Source organism: Pectinophora gossypiella, chromosome Z (genome assembly GCF_024362695.1).
Source record: "Pectinophora gossypiella chromosome Z, ilPecGoss1.1, whole genome shotgun sequence".
Taxonomy (NCBI): domain Eukaryota; kingdom Metazoa; phylum Arthropoda; class Insecta; order Lepidoptera; family Gelechiidae; genus Pectinophora; species Pectinophora gossypiella.
In genome coordinates, this window is record NC_065433.1 from 8,547,028 (window position 1) to 8,566,328 (window position 19,301).

Here is a 19,301-nt window from a genome sequence, read left to right on the forward strand (position 1 = left end):
TACCTACTTACAATTGTTCGGACAAATGTAATTGTTGCTGGATTGTGTTCAGTGCGGTAGGAGTGACGTGTGTATTTTTATAAATCTAACATTTGGCGATGCTCGAAGCATAAGTTGGCGGAATAATTTGGACACTGAAAGGATTGAAGTCTATTTATGGAATGCACTGTGTAGAGTCAAGACTGAGCTTATACGACGTACATTATGGACTTGTAAACCGTATTCATACGGACATTTTAAGCAACTTAGTGAAAGACTACATACAGAATTGGTTAAAAAGCAAATTAAGTCTGAAGTAAAATATCTACCCACGCCGTAACCTGTCACAAAATACCTAATATTAAACCTTTGTTAAACTTGATAATATTAAACATAATTAACTTTAACTTAGCAGGATCTTCTCCGCAAAGTTGTTATCAAAATAAAGCGAGAGTCAAGGTAATCTTAAAACAATAAATAAGCAATGAAGTAGAAAAATACGTAACAAAAAACGTAGAATACGAAACCTGTCTTTGGCAGATTATTTCTTTAGCGTTCTCTTTTTTACGTTGAATAAGCTTAAGTAAAAATACGGTATCGATGAATTTGTGACGCCTAATTGTTACATAACAGTTAAGTATAAAATGTATTCTCTATTTATTCTTCGTAGTTTACATACATACTTACTACATAAATTACGTACCTATACCATAATTGCCATAGTGTTCCCACACCTAACTTGAAATGAGCTAAGTAGGTAATAAATATGTTGAATTGGTCATCTTTCATGTTTTAAAAAAATACTTTAGATTGGATACCTTGGTTACCACCGCAAAATTATAGTTTTAGAATAAAGCTTAAATCTATCATGTTCAGTAAACGGAAAAATGTATTGAACTTTTATTTGCCTATCAAGGTAAAAGTATTAAGTAGGTACTGGTTACGATTTCAACAATTTTACTTCGCGAAGTACTTATAATAATAATTTATCTGCTTGATTTATTTTATCTTTTTCGTTAGATTACAAGTAACATTAATAAATACTTCCTAATAAAGTGGAGCAAAAAGGACAAAATGTAAAGTGTTTTTTAGTTTTACACTCGAGTATACTGCCAAACCCTTGTTATAAAACTTCTTTCGTCTTTTATGACATTTCATAAGAAAGTTGAGGAGGAAGTTTCATAAGCGTAAGCCAAGGGTCACCCACGCGCAATGAATAAGACACATCGTCTTTACAATTCCTTTTTTTCACTAGAAAGCATATAAAAGAAAAAACCCTGTTCGTCCTATTTTCATCCAAACAATCTCTCAATCGCCGGGGATAACTGCCCCGGATATAGGCTGAATGGCGAATGCGCTGACCGAGTCTCCTACTGTGTCTGACACACCATTCCAATTACTAGTTCCTATTTCAGGGATTGCGAAAGCCTACACAGAAAGACTTCAAACGACCAAGTACGGTGTTATGTAAAGTTTATAGTATGCCTAACAATAATTTAAAGACATCATTTTCGGTTATAGTAGTGTATACACGTAACAGATTTTCAACGGAAATTGTTTTAGTCGTCAAAGTAAACAACGAATGTATCTCTAAGAACTGACATGCCTTGGCATTTCAATTTATAAGTTATCAATTCATAGCAGAAGAAGGTTTTAACCGCAGGTTTTAACTAAGTCCATGAGCAAGTATGTAACAAGAAATGAAGTTCTGGCGAGTCGTTTCTGTGGAAAATGTTAAATGAAATCAGTAAAGATACTCATTATTTGTAAATTATACACAGTATCAAGTACGTACAAAACAATATTATCCTTAACTCTTTATTGCATTTAAATCATATTAAAAATACACTAAACTACTTAATAATTGAAACGGTTAAAATGTATACTTTACAACAAAGAACATTGCAATTTTGCTTACTTTTTAAATAAAAGATTAGGGAGATGCTTCATGTGTGTTGTCGGTCCGATTCATACTGAGCTGTGGCATGTCGTTATGATTTATGTGCAGAATAACGAAGCCCTGACGACGTCGCAACGGAGCGGCGACACCCGTATGACATTAAACAAAATAATAACTGTTTGTTTATGTAGTTTTAAGTATGTTAATACTGACTCTTCAAATTCTGCCAGCGAATGAAAATTAACGCATTGGCGCCGAAATGGTCTGCCAACTAGGTGCCAACAAACTTTGTTTTGAAATAGTATTCAAAGGTTCAAATAAAACTGCACTAAAATCTGCCAAACATGCTTAGGAGAGCTTTTCTTTAGAGTTATTTAATAAGGGAGTAATAATTTTAATAGGATTATGTAAGAGAAGCCGCTCGGAGTAAGCAGATAAGAAAACTTCTGTCCATAGAAATAACTTTGAGTCTAAAGCTTTCCTGTAAAATGGGTGAATCTCACACCACCCTACTTAATGCGGATTATACGGTAGGTACCTATGTAATCCGGCCAGGTCCAACATAATAGCGCACATCTAGAGGCCGTCTGAGTTCGCGGGCACCCAATAGAGTTAAGAAACTTTTATGGCTTAAACATTAAATGTCTTTCATCATCTCTCTAGCATAAAGAAATACTTCACAGAGTCCGTTCACGTAACCTGAAGATTTGTTAGGTCCGGTTTTATACAGAAGCGACTGCCTGTCCGACCTTAAACATTAAATGTATTTAATTTACTATAATATAAACGTGGCACTATACGTATTATGAGGAGGAAACATAATGTTGCGTTCACGGAACGTATAAGTAGTAATTGAGGAAATCGTGTAAAATAAATAAAAGACATAAGTATATCATTAATAGTAAATTAATAATGTAATAGGTACTTCGTTAAAACGCTGTCTAGCTAGATATTATTATGTAATTGCGTAACGTTCCAAAGGATTTTACGAATTCAAACTCCAAAATATATCTACTCAACTGGTACCATTACACTTTGTTGATTGTTAATCGTCAATTATCAGATTATCTATTATATTTTTATCGAATGTTTCATCCGACTAAAAAATTTGCTGTTTCTTACAACAGACATTCTTACAAAGTAATTGCAAGAAAATCCTCTTTATTTTAACTTCTTATCTAGAGAGGCTTCTGAAACAATATATAATACTTATTATTTATCACATTATTTTTCGACTTAACATGAGATGTAATACAATCTCAGATAATTTAAAATATTTGTAAGGATAGCTAAAGCTGAAGTTTAAGTTTACATAATAATTATATTACTCGAGTGTGAGTATGTATGTATGAAATCCTTTGTATATATACATATATAGATATATATAATATTAGTAATTTATAAATTAAGTGGTTTAGAAGTCAGGAGACTATTAGATGTACATGGGTAAATAATTTTATTTCGTCTACTAAACCCAGCTGAGCAGCGTAATGAGCTGAAGAGCAGTCTACCACAGAGTAAAATGTTAGAGGTGTCCGTCAGAATCGCCAGTTACGCGAATTATAAGTTGAAATAATTGCGGCCCACTTAATGCCGCCTAATGCCTATCACTACACATTTGATTCCAATGTATTTTTGAAATAAAATAACGTTAAAAGGCATTTTCATTAGTCTGGCGTACAAATACTGTGTTTGACTCTTAATCATCAATCAATTTATCCGATCCAGTCAACTGACACCTCGCTGGAAATGTTGAAATGCGCCCCCATCTCGTTTCATCGCGTGGCGCCTCGTGTAACCCCTTTTTTTGTAGACAGTGGTAAATTTTGATGATCTAGCAAAGTCGTAAGCGTTTCGAACTGTAAGTAGAATCAGTAAAGTACCCGCTCCAATTATTACATTATAGACGAGAGGGTAAAGTCTTTTTTTTTAAGGAAATCAACACGTATCTTGGTTTCATGACGTATTTGTTTATACATGCCATTACGGATCCATTGTCTCTGACAATAATTTCGCTGATACGTGTTTTAGACATTTCCTCTCCGGCAACTTCAACCATTACCATTGAGACACAGCGTACGAGTACGTTCATAAATTTCAAATAGTAAAGCGAGCGTTCGTCTGGTAAACTAACAGTGCTCGCTTCAGAATAATGGTTTTATGCAGTTTTATAACTTGAATTCGCAGAAAATTGGAGCAGAAACAATATTACTTTCAGACAAGTTTCCCTTACGTTTCTAATTGAAAACGATTCCTTTCAGCCTAACGCTCAATTGCAATTTAACTTTCTTAGGGCGCCTTTGAAAAGCCAGCGTTCTGTTCAGTCCGCCCGCGCGCCGTCCGCGCCTACTGCCTCCTAGCTTGATCTGCTCGAGACTATTGTAACAGTCGAACTTTTTTAATTTTGTAGTTTTCAAATTGAATAATGAAAAACTAGACAATTGAGTGCATTGTCCTAGTTTAGACGCTCAACTAAGTACCTTATTTGCTCTGTCCATCAAACACTTATTAGAAGATTTTTGTAAGTACACTTTAAAAAACTTGCTAGCTATGTCTATAACTAGGTAAGTATGTCATGAAACTAAATTAAATATTTACGTTTTACTAACTACCTTTTCATAAGAAAGTACCTTTATATAAGACTAACCTCGGGTTTCGTCACAATGTTTATCAATTTGTTATGGTCTAAATACGTTCGAAAATAAATTTGATTTCAGTGGTTTAAAGCCATAGCCATAGCATAGAGAGGTTTGAATCCGTGATAGCCCTGTTCGGAGAAATCGTGATTTACATTCTGAACTGTCACTGGTTCGAATCCTGGCTGGGGCGTCAAACGAGTGAATTCGACTTTATCCAAAAGGCTCGCCCCTATGGGACTTAAACATAGCATGGGATAGTTGGGTGTAAATACAAGTCATAGTGCTGAATACACGGTGGTGAATACAGGCATGATGCTGTTATGTAACTTTAGCGTAGAAACTTTACCTTAAATTGGAGAAGAAGAAGACTTGAGCGAAAGTTATTGAGCTCAAGTGTTAGTTAGAACTTGTTCAAGTAAAGCTAGACTGTTTAGAGTAATTGAAGTATATGTAGTTCGGCCCCCTCAGCACAGCAACCCCGTCGAGCGCGGCGCGATATATGTATATTGTAGATTCTCCGTAGATTCACTGCGTCTATTAGTAAACCGTACTCCAATTCAGAACTCGAGAAATTGAACAATCAGCTAATCATCCATTGTAAAATTGTTCAGACAAACTCTGGTTCAAATCCGGACAAAAAAACAACAGTTAGAACTTAATACCGCACTTGAAATCCAAAACTTTACTAACTCCAAAAACATGGTTTCATGGATAAGATAGTTGTAACAGTTGTTAGAGAAAAAAGGTATTAGAGAATGAAAAGTTGATAGAGCCATAAAGTGGCTCTTTTATTTGTTTGTAGATTATCTCGTGCAGCATACAAATATTAAATATTATGCATCAAATATACTGTGTTGGTGACATCGTAACGATAAAATAATTCAAAAGCTCGGAAAATTCATGCAAATTTTAGTGTTTTTTTATTATTTTCAGTTCCACTTGATATCAACTCGATGGATGATTATTGAGGGATGATTCAGACCATGATTCTGAGTTAATGTCAAGTGGAACGTCACTAACACCCTGTATAGGTTGTGTGTCTTTCAATTAAACTTCAATTAATAACATCCAACAGTTTACTAGTAATTACATGTGTCATACATTGCACAATAGCGCAGACTTGTTCTTTTATTTTATATTCACTATTTGGCGGGACATAAGGCCTTATGAGGCCCGCCATAAAACAGCTCTTTGGCAAAATCAGTGTTAATCCTCCCTAAACAATAATAGTGCATTGAAAAAAAGATTTATTCGCAAAAAATAATTGGAACTTACATATCGTGCTTACGATATTTTTTTTATAAAACGGAAAGTAAGTAATGTAAGGGGGCAGTTAATTGACTACTTACTTAAATGCTTTGCGTCAGTTAAGACAGCTAAAACAGTTCTTGCTCGAGAATCGAGTTTAGTAAAGAGGAAGTTTTATTATCTGTGTAATAAAGTTTAATATAACTATTTTTTTAAGTTAAACTTACAAAAACGAATTAAGTATGCATAAAAATCCGTCAATTATTGTCGGAGATATCCGCGAAAAAAAAAATCGTAATATATACATAAATACATAGGTACTTACATTCATACCTATAGTACACATGACATGTTTAGCAGCGAATTTAAAGAGTAGTAATGGATAATATTTCCTACCTACAGAAAAACGAAATCAAACGAATCGAATTGAGAACCTTCTTCTTTAATATTAATAGTAGATTTGCCTCTGATGCATGTCACTTCTTGGCTGAAAAAAAAAGAAGACAAAGCAGGAGACCCTTCTCCTGCTTTATCTTCTCACAGACGCAATATATTTTTTTCAAAAGTTTGAAGTAAAAGTTTACTTACTTAAAGGGTTTCATCTATTTACGTATTTAAATTCTAAACCCAGTCAACGGGAAACATGAATATTAATAATACAATTTACTAATTGGGATATTAATAAACCAGTACTTGGGAGGGCTTCGAAGGGGTTCTGTTGATTAAGTACTCTTAAATAATATTTCCAGAATTCATTATGTACCTTATTTATTTACCTGATAGTGCAGAGAATACAATTTTGTTAACGTTTCTAACTTCTGTGTCAATTGGGACATAGTAGGTTAAAATTGGTTGTATGTTTTCTATACTTATGTATTATCTAACGGCCTCTGAGATATGTTTCAATGACCGTCCTTCGCTGTACATCGCGTTTTCCAAAACACACTGTATAAATGCGAAAGTAACTGACTATTTCCGTTACCGTACCACGCCCAAATCGCTTAATCGATAAGGGTAGATTACTCTATAAATAAAAGCTACTTAGTATAAGATAATCAAAAATCAACCTCATTTTTTGTTTTTGATTTATTTATGAATTTTAATTATGAATTACGACAATGAGTACGGGTACGGCCGTTGGTCCTGGCTACTAGCTGTAAAAACACCTCCACTAACCCGCATTGGCGGGGGTAGCGGTCCACCGCAGCGCGGTGGAGTATGCTCAATACCCCCTCCGGTTGATTGAAGGGGTCGTATATAGCCTGTTATTGTTTATTTTGAGTACGAGTATTAATGACGTCACCATCTTGTATTCTCACAAACGCTAAATAAAAAAAACCCTGTACCTCATCTAACTAGGATGTCGTCTAGCCTACCACAGACGAGTACTTTTCAAGGACAAACGTCTAGAATATAGGGAAGGACTAAATGCTTACATTTGTAATCGAAGCCATGGCTAGTTAAACATTTTTTTTGTTCACAGCAAGAGACGACATCGCTAGCGGAGCGCATTCGCCTGTTAACCTGTGACGTAGAAGACGAACCGGAGGAGCAAAGGTCGTCTCCAGCTGGTGCTAGTGTCGACAAATTCTCCTCCAGCAGCGACAAGAGCGACAAGTCGAGTGACAAGTCGTTCACAAGTGTTGACAAGAGCAACGAAAAGGCGTTTGGCAGTGCGTCGTCCAGTTCTTCGTCGTCCACGCTGTCAGCGCCCGTGCCGCCAAGACAACAGCCACCGGACCTAGGTGATGTTCACCAGGAACCGCAGAAGGTAAGATTTTTTAACCTTTAAACGTCGTCTTGGGTGCTCACCCAAACGCTGTACAGCGGTAACGGTGTGTAAACAAGCTTCTTTTCCCCGGCTATACAGGTTATGAAAAGCTGCAGTAGATTTAGGCGAATGTGACGTTCGTTACGTAAAAAATCACGGTTCAAAGTAACTAACTATGTTGTAACTATGTTACCTATTGAATAAAGATATTTTTGAATTTGAATTGTTTTCGGTGATTTTTAAACTCAATTACAAATCTAAAAAAATATTGTGTAGGTACACGGGATACCAATAGATACAGGATTGCCAATGAGATTAACAAATGTCAGTTCAAATTGTTAGTTGCGGTAATTTGAAAGTGATAAAACTGTTGTCTATTTCTATACAGCTTCTTTAAGTTACATAGAAAACGCTAGTTACACAGGCTATAGCCTGTTGCCGCAATACGGCCAGGGTGCCAACTATATTTCTTGAAAATCCGTTTTATATTTTCTTAACTCATAAATAATGTGATCTACGCCGTAGCCGAGAACGAACGGGAAAACAATGCCTTTCGTAGCTGCTACGCGGTTACGTAGCTTAGCAACAGTGAAAGGATTGGATTTTAAAAAGGATATCAGAATTTACGACGAGAATAATGTAATTAATATAGTAAATATTCAACGGCCAATGAAAAATCTTTTGTGTCGTGAGTTCCAAAGACTCTTTTCTGTGGATGTTCGAGGGATCTGCACAAATTGCTTTGCTTCCGCCAAATGAAATAGCCTGGCTGAGTCAGTACTTCCGATAGTAATCTTTAAGCCTATTTAAGGCCAGAGTGACAAAACACGGTATTATTGTTTTAATAATTTGTCATTTTGATTTATTTTGTTTTAATTTGGGTTCTATGCAGCTAAAAAGCACAATATAGACTGAATATAATAAAAAAGCAATATATTTTTCATAAATTTTCCGACAAGAAATTTCACTTGGTATCAACTCAGTATCATGGTCTAAACTTTGATGCAATCGTGGCCCAAAATTTTTGTTACAGTGTCACTTATATATTTATCATTAGTCTGTTCGGATCCGTTGGGTGGCTCGATAGGTATATGCAACATGATTTAAGTATATTTATAAATAAATTAACTTTCGCCTGCGACTTTATCCGCGTGGACTGTCAGTACTTAGTAATGTAGTTCTACTAGTGAAAGAATTTTTAAAATTCCTTCAATAGTTCCAAAGATTACTTCCTACAAACAAAATCACAAACTTTACCTCTTTAGTATAGATAGGGTGAAAAGTCAAACGCATAATTATTGTGAAAATTAAAACATGATGCTTACTTAAAGAATGGCAATTGTACTAGTTACGATATTAATTTATTGTCAAAGTGGAGACTTGTTACATCAACAATAACGAAGACAGTCGGTTCAATCGGAATCACAGTACAAGAGAATTCACTTAAACTAGAGTCTAATACATAAGTTACAGACAAGTTCGTGGCTTGAAAAGAATTTCTACGACGTTAACTGTAGTTACGAAGTCGACCGATCATTTGTAGTTGATAGATATTCGGTGGCTTTGAACACAAAAGCTCTGTCCTGGAATAGAACTGAGACCTCTGATTGTATGCAAAGAGGCTAGGGAAATCACTAGGACGTGAACACTGTTCTTTCGCTTAAAAAAGAAATTGTATTCTTTTTGAAACCAAACTGCAAGCATAATATTTATTTTTACATTACCTTACCTAGATAACCAAAATTATAAAGAATACAAACTGAGTAACTACATACATAAACACGCCCGCAATCTCTAATGGTGTAGGCAGATTCACAAGTGCTTGATTTGATTTCAAAAGTCTTTATTATCAATCAATCAATTAATAACTATTTATTACACACCGACATAAGTAAAGGATATGTACAAACGAATAAAATAAGCACAATAGGCGGCCTTATTGCTAAACAGCAATTTCTGTCAGTAAGGTGATCCGTGTTTCGGAAGGCATGTTAAGCTGTTGTAAGTCTGTAGTCGCCATGTTAGGAGCCTTTGGCGGCTCAATAATAACCCTGACACCAGGGTTAACGAGGTTGGTAATCCACCTCATAACCCACACGATAAGAAGAAGTAAACATACTTGCAGATATTGCAGTCAGTTTCGGCATTTCTAACATTATAACAGAGAAAGGGCCAAGAGGAAAGATACTACAACTTAGTAATCGTACTTAGATTAACAAAACGATAAAAACATAAAACCATTCATCATAGCGAGATCGCAATGAAACGTCGCGACGTGATGAATTATTCCAATTTATGCGCCGAATGGCATCGGACACCGGATGCGTCGAATGCTGAGCACTCTGCAAACCATCGCTAGAACCAACTGCCATGACCCAGTTGTATGTAATTAGTTGTAAAACAATCAATAACACGTTACAGCACTAAATGCCGACATTAGCATTGCTACTGTTTCTGCTTCCATGCTAGACTGGGTATAAACATACAACACATTCATGCTTCAGCTGCCTTACGCTAGAGAAAATCCGATTGGCTAAATCGAGTAGTAAATCGAGCAAGTTTATCTATGATAATTACGTTGAATAAATGAGGAGCTCGGTGGCGCAGCGGTAAACGCGCTCGGTCTGCGATTGTTGAAGTTAAGCAACTTTCGCAAAGGCCGGTCATAGGATGGGTGACCACAAAAAAAAGTTTTCATCTCGAGTTCCTCCGTGCTTCGGAAGGCACGTTAAGCCGTTGGTCCCGGCTGCATTAGCTGTCGTTAATAACCACCAATCCGCACTCGGCCCGCGTGGTGGAGTAAGGCCCGATCTCCCTATCTATCCATAGGGAAGGCCCGTGCCCCAGCAGTGGGGACGTTAATGGGCTGGTGATGATGAAATGATAATAATAATAAAAAATGTTTATTGCATGAATTCAGGTTAGGTACATTGCAGATTACAGTGCATAAAAATAGTAGATATCACCAAATTCTACTTTTTCAAGCATACACAATGAAAATTTTTAGAACGGACGGTACAAAAAAAAAATTGTATGTAGCGTGATTAAAATTGTGTTTTGAACTGTACATGTAAATGACAGACGTGATGTCAAGCAGTCGCCGTTCGGGGAGTCGCTGTCAACGCTACAATTCATTAAAACTAAGATAACAGCAATAAAACATCAAAATTTACAGTCTAAATATTCTTTGACTTTTTTCTTTGATTCTGATTTTGAATACCCTACAGGAATCGAGTAAACGGCCACTGTGGTCCAGTGGTTCAGCTTTGGACTCACCATCCGGAGGTCCCGGGTTCGAATCCCGGTGGGTACATATCTCACATTGAAAGACCGTTTTCGACAGTTGAGGAGTTAGTCGTGGTTAGGACATTACAGGCTGATCACCTGATTGTCCGAAAGTAAGATGATCCGTGCTTCGGAATCCACGTTAAGCCGGTGGTCCTGGTTGGTCACTTACTGATGTAAGTAATAGACGCTACGTGAGCCATTTCAGGGCCTTTGGCGGCTCAACAATAACGCTGAAACCAGGGTCGATTACGTTGATCACCCACCTAACAACCTACACGATAAAAGAAGGATCGAATATTCAAAAAACAGCACTCTGAGACTCGGTACTCAAAGACGGGTTCGGAATACTTACAGTCGGATACACATGGTGAGAGCCCTCAGTGCTCCCCATTTGTCCGGCCATTTGGTATACTTAAAACCATTTGCGGCATATTTACAATAAGTCTCGCCAAAAATCTCGGATACTCGAATACTTACTCGATATTTTTATAAGTAGGTACTACCTTAAAACAATGTAATACTAATTGCTGACTCTGCACATCACTACCTTATGATGCATAGGTATTGTACATACATGAACATTGAAAATAGGTACTGAAAAAAGAGACCGACTGAAAAGGAAAAACTGAAGGGTTACATCTGTCCCAACTGGATGCGCCCATTATGAACGATGGGCTAATCAATTAATAATTTATCTTATCCAAAGTGGCTGCAAGTTACCTATTTCCTAATTACTTTTTGACATGTAATTAGGGGAAAAGTGTACAAAATGATTCCTCTGAGGGAAATGCGCTACAGGGTCTATAATATGAAAGTAAGCAGATAAATAGCAACGTTGAAGGATGTTTAGATGAGTAATAATCATAAGCTAATTTTTGCTAGAGTACTATTATTTTTGGTTTTATTCAAAATTTTCCAAACTTGTACTAAATTATCATTTTGTACACCTGAGTGTGAAAAAAGAACGCCTCGAGGGATCATTCTTATTAAAGTAGACTAGAGGGGAGAACCCGTGTGCGTTTATCCGTGGTTATTCACGAGCTAATTCCAAAAGCGCTTTCAAAATAAGTCAACGCGTTTATCTCTCTAGAACATATTACCTTAGCTAGGAAACACGTTCAGAAAAAACAATTCATCCAGTAGCTGTATATTAATATAAGCTTCAACATGCTCTCTGTTCAGTCGTGTTAAGCACAATAGCGCCACGTAAGCAGAGTATGAGGCTGGCAAGAATACTGACTGAGCGATGTTGATAAGACGCGAAAGTAAACATGCACCGACCGCGGCACGCCTACGAAGGAAGCCAGACAATCATAAAAGCAAACCTGAAACGCGGTAAAAACGTTTACGTAGCAACGTGTAAAAACGCAGTAATTACTGATTATAAGTAATATTCTATACACACATTATGGAGTCATTATGAACCCGTGGTATTAGGTAAATTAGAAACGGCGATGTCTTAATTGGAAGACAACGCGTGACTTGTTTGATTTCCGGGTTGACTCTACATCAAATTAATCTGAATTGTTCATTCATGTTTGGGTCATAAGTAAACATCAAATATATCGAAAATATCGTGAGGAATCATAGATAGATTTCAATAGACACTGAACTACAGGGGTTAAAAACACAAGTGTAACTTACCAATAAATTAATCCTATTTAACGTAGCATAGTTAGAATAACATATATCTTGTCTCTTTCGCATTAGGCGAAATATCTGTCTTGGTGCCATTCTAATCATGATATACGATAGTCATACGTGAGCCATGTCAGGGGCATTGGGTACAATAACAACCCTGACACCAGTGTTGGTTGGTTGTTGGTACACTATATAGGATTGTTTGAAAAAAATGGGATCGGCACATTATTAAATACCCGAAATAAAAATAAAGTTGCTTTACATGTCAGTGGTATACGTTTTTACAATAAGATTCCCATTGATATTTACCTTTGAACAGTTTTAATATAGTAATTAAACAAAAACTTCTTAAAAAAAGGTTATGTAATAAGGTAATATGGCATTTAACAGAGAGATGCCTAAGCAGAGGTTAGGTCATTATTTCTGATCTCTTTTTATTTACAATCGTTGAATAAACGTATAAAGAAAAAGTACCAAAAATAATCCGCACTAAACCTTTGAAGACTAAACAACAGCTCGAGTCATGATAAAGCGCTTTTCTCTATCCAACTCTCTAAAATACTAATCCATTATGCTAAACATAACGTGATCTGCTACTCAAATCGTAGACATTGCAGAGATGGTATGTTTGAAGCATTTCGTTTGTAGTTTTAAGTTATTTCATTTCTAATTGCTTTTTCTACCGCGTCTAATCGTCATCCTATATTTCCCCGATCAGATGATTGTTTCGTAGACAATAATTACTTACTTACTATCTTTACGAAAAGATTTTTAGTAGAAAAGGCAATAGCAAAAGAAAATGCTTTCGTGCAAGCTATTTCTTTTATAAGGAATGTTGTAATCTCAGTATGAAGGAGGACAAAAAGCATTAGAGTAGTCAATAAGGATAGTATCAGGGAAGAAATAGCGGCGAACCAATCAGTTAAACTGTTCCACTAATTAAGTCTGAAGCTTGAACTTAGTAGTCGTTAATCCGGTGTGGATTCCCTTTAGGTCCCCTTTTTTTCAGTAGATTGCTTAGCCGTGTACTCTTGTGCTTGACCGAGAACGAATAAAACCATAGAACTACATAGATTGAAAGCACCCTTCTATGCAATTAAATTGTTAATTCTAACATGATGCACCGTAACGGCCTCCGTGGTACAGTGGTTGAGCGTTGGGCTCACGATTCGGAGGCCCTGGGTTCGAATCCCGGTGGGGACATATCACAAAAATCACTTTATGATCCCTAGTTTGGTTAGGACAGGCTGATCACCTGATTGTCCGAAAGTAAGATGATCCGTGCTTCGGAATGCATGTTAAGCTGCTGGTCCCGGTTGCTATTTACTGATGTAAGTACGTAGTCGTTACATGAGTCATGTCAGGGGCTTTTGGCGGCTCAATAGTAACCCTGACACCAGGGTTAAAGAGGCTGGTAATTCACCTCATAAGCCTACACGATAGAAGAAGAAGTCTTAAGACCTCGTATCAAAAATAGCTGTTAGTTGTCTATCGATTTTTTGTTGCCTTGTCCACTACATTAGGTATTACTTATATAATTATCTTATATAGATATCTTGTCTACATTCTACGACGTCTATCCCTAAAACTCACAAGTCACTACACAAACTTCTACTTATTACGAAAGCGACCCTTTTCCAATAAAGTTTCAAATCGAAAGTACTTAAATATCCTATGAACATGAATCCGTGGATCAACGGTTGAAAATAGCAACGTTCCGCCAGTGCCATTTTTAAAGGTTGAAATAGCGTTTCGCAGAATGCCATATGGCATTTCTCCGTATGTGCTACGTGTAGATGCCGATAAAATTGCTCAGATCGGTTTAGCAGTATCCGTGCGTGTTGCAGCCAAGACGGAATGTATTCCATTCATAGTGTTCATTTGTGGATTCCATTGGATTCTAGTCCCCGAGCCGAGCGCCGTCAGTCATTTCCTCGCGGAGGAAAACTTGAAGCATGGTTCAGAGAGCTGTATCACAAAGCTCCGTGAACGTCAGCTGCGGAAGCCCCCCAAAGACGCAGAACGAGACAAGCTAGGATGAAATGGTCTAAGGGCGGTATTAATAAACTAACCTTAGCTTCGAGACTGCTCTCAAGATCATGCCAATGTGACAGTTCTCATATAAAAACAGGGACTTGAGCATGGTCTTGAGGGCAGTCTCAGCTTATTAGCAGTTTATTAATACCACCCTAAGACAATTTTTTTTTTGATGAATAACGTTCATCAACTGCAGAACTATATCATGAAGCCCCATGTTCCCGTGGTCCGAACCACTCTACAGGTTAAATAAGTGACTTAATTTGCGCCCGGGACTATTCTGTAGTGTAGATACAATTCAGTTATTGTATAGAATGCCTACAAAATCGTACTCGTAGGTAATCGTACGTAATCGTAATCGTAGTTAGTCTAATAATATTGTAGAATAGCACAGACTGTGAAAAAAGTTATTTATTTATTTATTTATTATGGTACATCAACAGCAGTACATACACAAACACACAATATAAAATACACATAGGAAAAGTTCCGGTATGCCTGCCAATTATAGACGTACACAACACTGATAATAAAAAGTGTACCTAAACTAAAGTTAGCTTAAAAAGAACAATAATAGAAAATTAAATTTTAAAAAAGAAAAAACATAAATCGTCTAATACAACACGACAACGTTTAAATGGTATGAAAAAAATCAAACGAAAACTAAAACTATCGCAATAAACTTAGAAATAGGTGGTTAAGTACATAAAATTATAAAATTACATAAAATTATTAGTGGTGTGGATAAGTTTCAGCATTTTACTTTTAAATTGAATAAATGAATCGTTGTGTATGTCCACATCACTGTTGTTTAATTCGTTGAACTTCAACAATATTCTAGAAACCGGATTATGTAGGCCTAGGTTAGTTCTAGAACGGGGAACACTAAAAATTCTGCGGATTGGGTGCCGAGGATACTTGTACGGAACACTAATATTGATTTTGTTGAGCAAATGAGTGCATCTGATTTGACCGTTAATAAGTTTATGAAGAAATACCATATCTGTCAGCGTCCGTCTAGTTCGTAAAGAGTCCATTTTAAGATATTGCAATCGTTGCTTATAAGGATGTCTATCTATATAGTTATATTATTGATAGCTGAAGCAATGATTACGCAGGCCTTAGTATCCGAGATAGGACGTGCAATAATCAATACTAATCTATATAATGTATGTACACTAGTTTTAAAAAGTGATCAAGTTTAATAATAATAATTTCTTTATTATCAAAGAGATTTGTACAGGTGTGCAATTAAGTTAAGATCTCCAAACTAAGCTTATAGGCCTCTGTCTTGGGGATCTGCTTTCGGTCAGGCAGAGATTGAACTGGTTGAGCAATTAGTTACGGGAACACATCCTATGCAAAAGGTATTAACAATTAAAGATATATAAGAGGCTAGAAGACCAACTTTTAAGTAATAAAAATTCTAATTCTGAGTTTGTGAGTTTATTTGTTTGTATTTCTGGAACTAATAAACCCATTTATTTATTTCAACAAGTGAAAGGTACATTATTCCTAAGTGTATTTGAGAACCGAATTCCACACGGACCCGCCGTGACCATAAAGCTAGAATAATAAAGAGCTTCTTTTGTTTATTTCTTGCTCAATAACATTATACAAATATAAAAACTGGGATGGAATCATCGAACTCCTTGTCTTTCTGTTTCCGCTTATCCATTTGATGTCTAAGTAGAAGATATGTCTAAGTTATTACACAATACAATGTTCTTTTTTACAGCGCGTGTCGTTAACCAAAATCTTTTGTACATTTAGTTATATACTTAAGTACTTACTTATTATATTTTAGGTAAGTAAATTGTGATTATTTCTTGTCCTATGACAGATTTTTGTAAAACTACACGCTCCATTCCAACACGATTTTACCAAAATTCACAGAAACCAATTTAACACGAAATACATGTGTAGGGTAACTGGTCCCCGAATTCCAAACCCTCTCTCGATATTTGGAGGAGTTAGATTTCACAAATAAATAATGGATAGTTTGATATTTTGTGTTCTGTGTATATTACACGTTATACCTTATAGGTGGTGTAGACTAAATTAGAATTATCTATTTATAAGAGAGAGTGAACAGTAAAATAATCTACTCTGATAGGGATAGTAAGAGACTAAGGAATACCACTTGTTAAACTCCCAATATAAATAATAAAGATGAAACTTAACGAAAATATTCCAATAATCGCTTATTTCTTTAAATTGGAGATGTTCTTAGAAAAGGTTCAGTACGATCTACTCTGAACCGGCGTGCGTGTATGAAACGATTGATGAATGTGGAGGAAGCAAGACAAGTGTGTCAGAATCGAAGCAATGGAATTCCATAGTTTCTGCTACCCCGGTGGGAAACAGGCGTGAGTTAATATATGTATGTATATGTGTACTTATTTCCTTTTTCGTGAATATCTTATTATAATAATTACTTATGCCGTAATGTTATCGCGAAAATTCTTATATACGTGTCGACGCAAACAATACGGTATCTGCACAATACGAATAAGGTAGGTACTTAGTGGCTTTTTTCGTGCCTTATTTTAAGTAGTGGAATTATCTGTAATAAAACATGCCCATAAATGGGCAAATCGTACTAGTACCATTACGTCATGCACATACACAATCCATTAGGCAGTCCTTTCTCTACCGTCCAACATAGCGGACAATTTAGACACTCGATGGGTCCCACGTCCATCTTATGACTCTAATAACTGCATTCTAATGGGTTGTGGCTTTTCCCACCTCGGTAGTTAGGAACATCAGTGTCTGTTCAATTGAAATATACATTTAAGTACTATTTAAATTGTGTTGTATTTAAGTGCTTCTATGCTGTTCTGGGAGCATATAAAAAACATAGAACACGTTCAGCTGCTTCTCTTCCCGGGCATGTCGTAAAAACCGACAGAGGGATTGTGTCCTCTAACATGATGGACTAATGTTATGGGCGATAGGCTGATCCCTTATCACCATAAGGTTCATCATATCCATCTTTGGAATTCGTATCAACAGTGGCTGCAAGTTGTCTTTGATTACTTGTGGCTCTGCCCACCCCATTAGGGATTACGGGCGTGAGTTTATGTATGTATGTAAGTACTATTTGATTGACCGCAACTCGGCTGTGAGTTTCTCAGTTGTATATACGTAACGAAATAGAGATATCAAAATTAGATTGTCAAAGTCATATACCCGTAATCTGATGTCAGTCGTCTAGTTATTCGCTAAATGTACAGCCTACATACGGGTCGACCTCAGGGGTCGACGTTCTCATAGGCATGGTATGACGTATACTGACGGGATACTCCGGCCAAGTAGTTAAATGCCATTTGCGGCCAATGAACGCGTACAATAAGTCACGTACGAAATCGACAGGATGGCAAAAGATCCTACGGCATCAACTCCGCAAGCACAGCAAGCGCAAATTGACCGCACGGAGGCTTACTACGGCATATTTCGGCTTTTTAATGCCTATTGAGAACTAAGTATTACAACTTACTATGATTTGTCACCTGACTCCCGTCACTGTAAACCGGCACTTATTGTTCACTCGAAACCATCCATTTGCCTACATGAAACTCAGAATTAAGTAAGTCGAAAATTTTTAGAGTGACAACGGCTAAAAGAAAAAATATAATACTTTTCAATAAAAATACTGGCTTTTGCAGCCATAGAGGCAGCCAATCAGCTCGCGACACCAAACACTTCAGGACCCCGGTACCTACCCCGCCGGCGTGGTCGACGATTTCCCTCATTCAGCGCTTATTGCTATCGACCCACTAGGGTCGATTAATTCTACTGGGCACCCTCAGGCAAACGTTGTACCGGGTGAGAGCTTTCAGCGCTCCCCATTTGTCCGGCCAAGTAGTTAATGCCATCTGCGGCAAATCTACATAACTCACGTCAAAAAGCAATAACCTGGCTTTTTAACACTGAAAAATTTAAAGATTCATGAACAATTTAACAGTTAAGTATAGATAAAAATTTCAGACTTTATCCTATGCCAGATCATTGGGACCCAATAAATAAGACTTACATTTGCCATTCTGAAATCCTAAAAGGATCTGTGCAAGCCAGTATTTTCCATCCGTGTCCCTATTTCGAATAATTTTATAAGTAGGTACATCATTTCTTTAGCCCCACAAAGCGTCCATTGTTTTGTATTAGCCCTAATGATCCCGGCAGGATGACAATGGCGTCGCATTGGGATACTGCGGCGTGACTGGACGCCCACAAGCGAACCATTCCCAAGATTCATACGCAACAAGATAAACATTTGGACAATTCAGTAGTACCCAATATCTCCCTACCCCTATTGGGATAAACAGACGTATCCATGAAAACTTCTCTATGTTTATCTGTCACTTATATAAGTGACAGATGGGGCCGTTTTACCGATTTGAATGACAGAATACATGCATGGTCTGCTATCCTGATCTTTTCTTTCCGCTTCGCTCCATCTGACGGCACGTCTGTGCAAACATTGCACAGATATTTTGTGAAACCATCTATCCATTTCATTTTGCGGATGTATAAAAAATAAAAATTAATTTGATTGTTGTTCACTCTAGCCGAGGGCAGAACCTCGTCGTCAGTTCCTGTCGACCTTGGCCCCACTAACAGCCTGCGTGGGCAGTGCGGCGCATCACGAGGGCTTCTACTATGTGCCGCCCGGAGACAGGACCTCTGCATCATCAGCCACCAACCTCGACCTGCAGGAGCATAACGATGCGCCTGCGCCTGATGTCCTCGCCGGAACGCCAGGTCATAATCTTGAATATTAGGCCGGTCATAC

The 19,301-nt window shown here is 37.0% G+C and overlaps 1 protein-coding gene across 3 annotated transcripts in view; it reads left to right on the forward strand.

Annotated features, from left to right (window-relative positions):
• Positions 1–19,301, forward strand: part of LOC126380504 (uncharacterized) — a 156,877-nt gene that overhangs the window by 118,816 nt on the left and 18,760 nt on the right. For all 3 annotated transcript variants that reach the window (XM_050029960.1, XM_050029961.1, XM_050029962.1), the window contains exons 8-9: positions 7,250–7,537; positions 19,078–19,270. In XM_050029960.1, coding sequence (XP_049885917.1) covers positions 7,250–7,537; positions 19,078–19,270 — 481 coding nt within the window. The remainder of the gene's footprint in view (positions 1–7,249; positions 7,538–19,077; positions 19,271–19,301) is intronic.